This window comes from Magnolia sinica, chromosome 17, assembly GCF_029962835.1.
Source record: "Magnolia sinica isolate HGM2019 chromosome 17, MsV1, whole genome shotgun sequence".
Lineage (NCBI taxonomy): Eukaryota > Viridiplantae > Streptophyta > Magnoliopsida > Magnoliales > Magnoliaceae > Magnolia > Magnolia sinica.
The window spans coordinates 24,429,233-24,436,392 of record NC_080589.1 but is presented as its reverse complement, the minus strand read 5'-3'; the positions used below and the strand labels follow the sequence as shown (position 1 = coordinate 24,436,392).

Here is a 7,160-nt window from a genome sequence, read left to right as displayed (position 1 = left end):
CATATGTGGAAATTAATATTAATGAAAAACACAGTTACGTGTGACATTTTCCTTAGTTAACACTCAGGTTTCAAAGTAAGAGTATCAAACTTGGGCTATGAAAATGGGGGCATTACATTCAAAGATCTATTGCCTTCTCTTCACATCAATCAACCAGGTAACTCTTTTTCTTTTCAAATTTTCAAAACTCAACCTAGTGGTTCACCATTCTCATCAACTCAGTCGTTTAGTTCTTTTATTTTCTTCGTTTTAAGTTAAGTTATAAGGCTCGCAAAGATTTAGGTATACAAGCGTGGAGTCCGTTCTGTCATGCCCCAGCACGAGTAACTGCTCACATTGTACAAAATAATCAAGGGTAATATAATTAAAGCCTCATGTATGATGTATCCATTCATAGGTTGCATGAGTTCATAGGTTGACATCTCATGCAGTGTCTTACCAAGGCATATAATTGCCAGTTTAACACCCTACATGAACTCAACTCAGAATAAACAGTTTCACAACACAAGCAAGCATATAAATAATATATGCACGAACTACAAGGCGTTGGCTCGGACTATCATATCTTCCCTCGTTTATAAGCCTTTGAAATTTATGAGCCTCATCGCACAACTTATATCAACATACGATAGAATTACCATGCAATGTCTGACACAACCCACGAATCAAGTATGCATGATATAGAACTAATCTAAGAAAATACATGATTAGGCCTCTCAATACTTAATTTGGACCCTTGGATACGTTCAATCATCAAATTTGTCCGATTTGTCAAATTTCAACTTGGTCCAATCTCTAATGGTTGAGATCTATCAATAGATAATCTAATGGTCTAGAATCCTTCCTGAACAAATTTGACTTTGGATCTGATCATCCAAAGTCAGATCTTAACCATCAGACAAGGTTCCCCTAAAAAGAGAGAAAGGATAATCTAAGGACCACACACTAAGTAAATATGAGTTCACTTTATATATATATATATATATATATATATATATATATATATATATATATATATATATAAACAGAACTAGGAAAGGCAAAAGCAGCAAATTTAAGAAGGTCAGTAATATATTTTATTTTAGATTCCAGGTCTACAGCTTCCATATGCTTATTCTAATTAAACATGGAACCATTCAAGAGGACAAATCCCAGTTCATCCACGGTGCATATGGTATATCTATATGATAATCCAGATCATTCATTAATCAGAAACAAGTAAGAATGAATCACTGACAAAGAATAGTATATTACATTGACCAAAACCATTTAAAAATTGGTGTACTGAAACGCTTTGTACGCCATTTTTACAATGGTTAGGATTGTTCCATCACTGTAACTTTTGTCCATGGTCCATTCCACAATGAACGGTCTCAAATCATCATACATATAACACGTGTACGATTTATTCTCATATTTATTTTATTTATTGTAAACGACACCATCTAATTAAACCACTTAAATTCAAACGTCCACACCAACACCATCTTCCTCACGGTCGTCCAAATTCCATGTTCCATCATTAGATTGCACCATACTTTTATTTTTTTCAATCCACCATGAAATGGGCACATGATACTCATCCTTCAACGCATCTGTCCATCTATTCACAAGCACTACATCACGATTCACTTCAAGTTCAAATACTCCTTTACTCCCTTGTGTCCCTGCAACCCCATGCAAATAAATCTCTAAGTCATGTGGACTGTTGTTTTCGGGTTTCAAGTAGTCTGATTTTTCCGTGTCAATCGATAGTTCCACACCGATATCCACATATTGAATTGGCTCGATGACGTTAACGAAACCTAAAATAGGGACACCAGGGACAGGATCGGGGGCATTCCTGATACGTAGCAGCCGTAGATCTTTCATCGCAGAGAAGGCGAGCTTGAATTCGGAGTTCCCAACTCGAGGGCTTGCGAAGAGAATGGCAGTGACTGAGGAGGGCTTACTAGGAAGATCATTGGACTTGTTGGCTCCATTAGCGACAATGTCGGCTGCGTTGAGAGTGGCAACTGCTGCACCCATACTGTGGCCGACCACGGTTATGCTGATTTCTTCGTCCTTGTAAAGTTCCACTAGTCTTCTTACCTCACTGAGGACCTGCCAGAGATGAGAATGACACCTTTGGTTAGGTTTTTACCTTTCTCTTTGTTAATTTTTTCATGCCGTCAACCCTGCAATGAGCTTAGCATGGGCCAAAAATCAGGAATTTTAGTAATCAGATGAACCATGCATGTGTTAAAAGAATGCATGGCTAAGGTCTACATTCATATGTATATGTGTGTGAGCTGATTTAGCTGTACCCTAGCCGGGTGTATGGATAAAGAGAAGCAATCATCATCTTTTTCTCAAGAGTAGTACTTTGATCCATGATGAGAGATAAATCTCTAGAAAGAGAGATAAAATTAATATTATTGATGAAAGTCTATTTTAGAAAGTCCTTCTATATAATTTATATAAGTTTTAAACTCTAAAATTTTAAATCTTTTAAAATAATAAACTTTTTTAAAATGATAAATTTATTAAATCTAGTAAATAACTTCTACTCTGACTTTAATTCTCAACTTAAATAAGAATTTTAAACTATTTCAAAACTTTCCAACCTCTAAAATACTCTAAAAATATATTATACATATGAAATAGATAATCAAATTACAAGTAGCTCGGTTTAGCTAGACTTTATATTGAACTTTCGTAGGCCTTGTCTTAACTGCCAATGTTAGGGAGTACCAGGTGGGCCTACCCGATGAATCATCAGGATCTTGGATCGAGGCTCCTATGGGAAGAGTAGTCATCCCAATGGCTACTTTGCAAAGTTAAGCCAAGTCCAACCGTCCAAATTCAATGGAAAATAATCCAGAGTTGAAAGCATTGAATCTTCCCATCTGATTTTTTTGAAGTCAATGCCAGCCACCCTCCACATAAGAATATGAAACCCCACGTTCAGATTCCCTAGCCCAAAAGTCAGACTGGTCCTCTCATGTGGTGGGCTAATTATGTGAAAGCAAATGGAAAGCTGGAAGGAATTGTCCATGGTTGAGATTTAATGTACATCTGTTGCCCACCTGATGAACTGACGGCCAATATTATTTTTGGTCTGAATCATCTATATGTTGCCAGCCACCTAATGAGCGGCTTAGATCACACATGCGTACGTGATGTACATCCGCATGCATGGATGTAGACTTCATGAATTATCAAGGTGCGAGAAATGTATTGTCGAGCAGATAATTCATTTGTTTGGTTGGCTAAAAAGAAGGATAAGTGATTTTTCAGTGCTACTGTACCCGGATTCGACTTGCCTGCAGGCCAAGGTTAGCACAAGTTCCATGGGACACCCTTGTGATGTTTTTATTATATCCACTCTGTCCATCCACTTTGCTAATTCATTTTAGGACAGCTCAAATATGAGAGGGATTTAAAACTCAAGTGGGCCACCAGCGAAAACATTGGGGATGCAACCACGCACTTTCTTTTCTTTTTTTTTTTTGAATGCCCACTATTTAAAACATTGCTATGGCCCACATGATGTTTATATGCCATCCAACCCCCTTCATAAGGTGATTCCCACCTAGATTAAGGGAAAACACACAAATCAGCCTGATGCAAAACTTATGAGACCCCATAAAGTTTCGATGGCGGGCATTCAATATCCACTATTTCTTCAAGTTTGGCGGACTTGAGTTTTGGATCCCTTGTGTTTGGGCTTATGCTCTAAAATGAGTTCCAAACAAATTAATGGAGTGCATGCAATACAAATATCATGGCACATCCCATAGAGCTTGGCGTTACATGTAAGGTGGCGTTTGGTAAATTAAAAAATAAGTTCTTGGAATAAATTTAAGTGCTAAAAACTTAAAGTGTTGAATTTTAATGTTGAAAAATCTGTTTGATAATTTGTCTTTAAAAAAAGAAGTTCTGATATCTGAAAATAAGCATTTATATATATATATATATATATATATATATATATATATCTATATATATATATATATATATATATATATAAACTTATTTGGTAAACATAAATCATAAATGTCTAAAAATTGACAATTTGTCATATTTGCCCTTGTTATCTCAATTTTTATTTTTTTTATAAAGTACAAGATGAAACCCTATTATTGCCCATCCCAATTAGCCCATTGACACTACACCCCAACCAATTTAGTTTTAACCATCTATTTTACAGCCACAAATTGAATTGTTAGATCTCTGGATGACCTTGATTTTGTCTTTGATCCATTTACAACGGGACCCATAACTTGAATGGTCACATAATCTATGCAACGCAGTTTGTATGGTAGACTAGTTGCCACCATTTCAAATATTATTGTGGTAGGCTATCAAAGTCATCTTCAACAAATGTGCATCAAGCTGCAGCCTGCGATCCTTGACCGTGGGGCCACCTTGATGCATGTGTTGTATATCCACTGTCGTCCATCAATTTGCCAACTCATTTTAGGGCATGAGCCCAAAAATGATACATATCCAAATCTCAGGTGGACCACACCACAAGAAACGGTGGTGATTGGCCATTAAAAACTTTCTGTGAGCCACAAAAGTTTTGGATCAAGCTGCTATTTGTGTTTTCCCTTCATCCAAGATGTTGTGTTTGACCTTATCAACAGGTTGGATGGCATATAAACAGTAGGGTGGACTGTAGGAAATTTTTAATAGGGGGCATTCAATGACCACTGTTTCATAGGTCCACCTGAGATTTGTATCTACTTCAATTTTAGGACCATGCACTAAAAGAAGCTGGAAAATAATGCATACACCAGGTGGGTTCATTGTCAGGGTCGTACCCACCTGGCTGGATTAAGTGATACCCGTTAGTGGGTGATACCCTGATCATGGGGCCCACTTCGATGTATGTATTGTATATTTTTGTCATTCATCAGTTTTTACAGCTCATATTAGGTGATGGTAGCAAAAATGAAGCAGATCCAAATCTCATGTTAACCAAACAGTAGGGATTGACTGCCCACCATGAAAAACCTTTCATGGGGTACATAAGTTTTGGATCAAGCTGCTATTTGTTATTTTACCTCAGGATCTGTGTGACATTATCAATAGTTTGGATGGCAAATAAACATTGTGGCCAGCCCTAGAAAGTTTATAGTGGTGGCCGTTTAATGACCACTGTTTTCAATGAACGCAGTCCACTTGAAAATTGAATCAGCTTCATTTATGCAACCATGGCCGAAAGTGAGATGTAGAAATCGACCTACCACGTGAATACAACACATGCTTCAAGGCAGGACTTATGGTAACACCCGCTAAGGTGGTACCAGGTTATCCCATAAAATGCTCCTTCCATATCCGGTTTTGGTTCCGGTTCCGAAGCATAGAAATTGCTTCCGTGTTTACGCGGCAAAGTTCTATGAGCCCTACTTTGATATATCTGTTATATCCAGACCGTCAATCCATTTTTTCAGATCATTTTAAGGTAGGATATTAAATGGGATCTAGATCCAAAGCTCAAGTGGACCACACTACTAAAACAGTGGCGATTAAACACTACCATTGAAAACTTCTTAGGGCCACTGAAGTTTTGGATCAAGATGATATTTGTGTTTCTGTTCATCCAGGTCTGTATGACCTCATGAGTAGATTGGATGAAAAATAAACATCATGATGGCCCTAGGAAGGTTTCACTAATGGGCGTCATTGCCCCCCTTTCTGTGGTGTGCTCCACCTGAACTTTGGATCTGCCTCGTTTTTTGGATCTTGCCTTAAAATCATTTGGCAAAAAGGATGAACAGTGTGGATATAAAACATACATCTGGAGCCAAAGGTTCTTTGCCATGTTAATACTTTCAAACCTGCCCGAAAAAGGGCAAAGCTGTCATTTAGCAAAATTTTTAGGTATATTGTATTCAAAATTAGCAAAAAAAAATTAATTCAAATCACTTCCTGCATTTTGTGTTACGTGTTAAGTCAAACGAAGGAAGCTTTTAAAAAATCTCATTTTTTATGTGAAAATTCAAATTAAGCACTTAATTTTTTGAATTTACCAAATAACCTAAATGAAAAAAAATCACTGAAAATGGCTCATTTCAATAATGAGTGCTGAAAATAAGCCTAAGTCTCCATTGTAGCCTCAACTCCTTAGCCTCCAAGAAGAATTCTTCTTCCACATCAGCTTCATCAAATTCCATGATGTGTGCCGTGTACACATGAACATCTTCACCACACATGTGGCACATGTGTACCATTGATATGTTTGGCTATCATGTCAATGGGCCATAGCCCAAAACAAAAGAATATCACCATTATTGTCCATTCATGTTGGTCCAACAGATCAATCATCCAAATCATGCTTGCTGATACATGGTAGTTTTTGCTCTTAATTAGGTTAAGATTACTAAATCATGCTTTGGGTGTAGGTGTTACACACAAAAGAATTACTGTGGTTGCAAACTTACCTGATCTCTAGCACTGGTCTTACTGTAGGAGGATTGTGGATCATTTGAGGTATAGATTGATAAGAAACCCTCATGCACTTTTGGGTCTTTGGCTCCACCTCCAGAAGAAGCATTCCCCAATATTTCAGAAGCTGAAACCATTGAGACAGTGATGTCATTTATCCATTCCGAACCCAGCTGCGTTCCCCGCCAAGATATTACTATATCCCTCCTCCCAAGAGCCACCTTCCCTTCATCGGTGGCCACCGCAACGTATCCTATCCAGCTTGAGTTACTAATAAAGAACGGTTCAGGCAGCTTGATCTTAGATGTCGCATAGAAGAACTTGGTCACATTGTATCTGAATGGATTTCCTTTCACTATGCCTACCTTGTCGAACAAGTTCGCCATCGAATACCGGCTAGTGCCATAGTTCTTCGATGCCTTCTCCGCATTGAAAGCAGCAGCAACAGCTATATTCAAGTCACCGTAGTTAAGGATGCTCCGTCGTAGGTCGATGTCGAGAGGATCAAGCAGGTTTTTCCAGTTATCGTTGCCACTGATCTCCTTCCATCGGTTTGCAATGCTTCCAGCCATTAATGGGAGCTGAATCAAGCATGTGTGAAAAATGAAGAGTGTGGCCTGTGTGCCCCTTTTCTCCCATGCATCTATTTATAGAAAATGATAGAGCCCTAGGTTTGATTATCTATACATGTGTGGAAGATATTTCCATGAAGTGAGTCCGTTGAT

General features: G+C 37.9%; 1 protein-coding gene across 1 annotated transcript; it reads right to left on the bottom strand.

Moving 5' to 3' along the window:
• Nucleotides 1-1,368: 1,368 nt before the first annotated feature.
• On the bottom strand, nt 1,369-7,160 carry LOC131230992 (phospholipase A1-II 1-like). The gene is made up of 2 exons (XM_058227037.1): nt 6,432-7,160; nt 1,369-2,103 (listed from the first exon to the last, which is right to left on the bottom strand). The coding sequence occupies exons 1-2, from the start codon at nt 7,005-7,007 to the stop codon at nt 1,465-1,467; spliced, it is 1,215 nt and encodes a 404-aa protein (XP_058083020.1). The 5' UTR covers nt 7,008-7,160; the 3' UTR covers nt 1,369-1,464.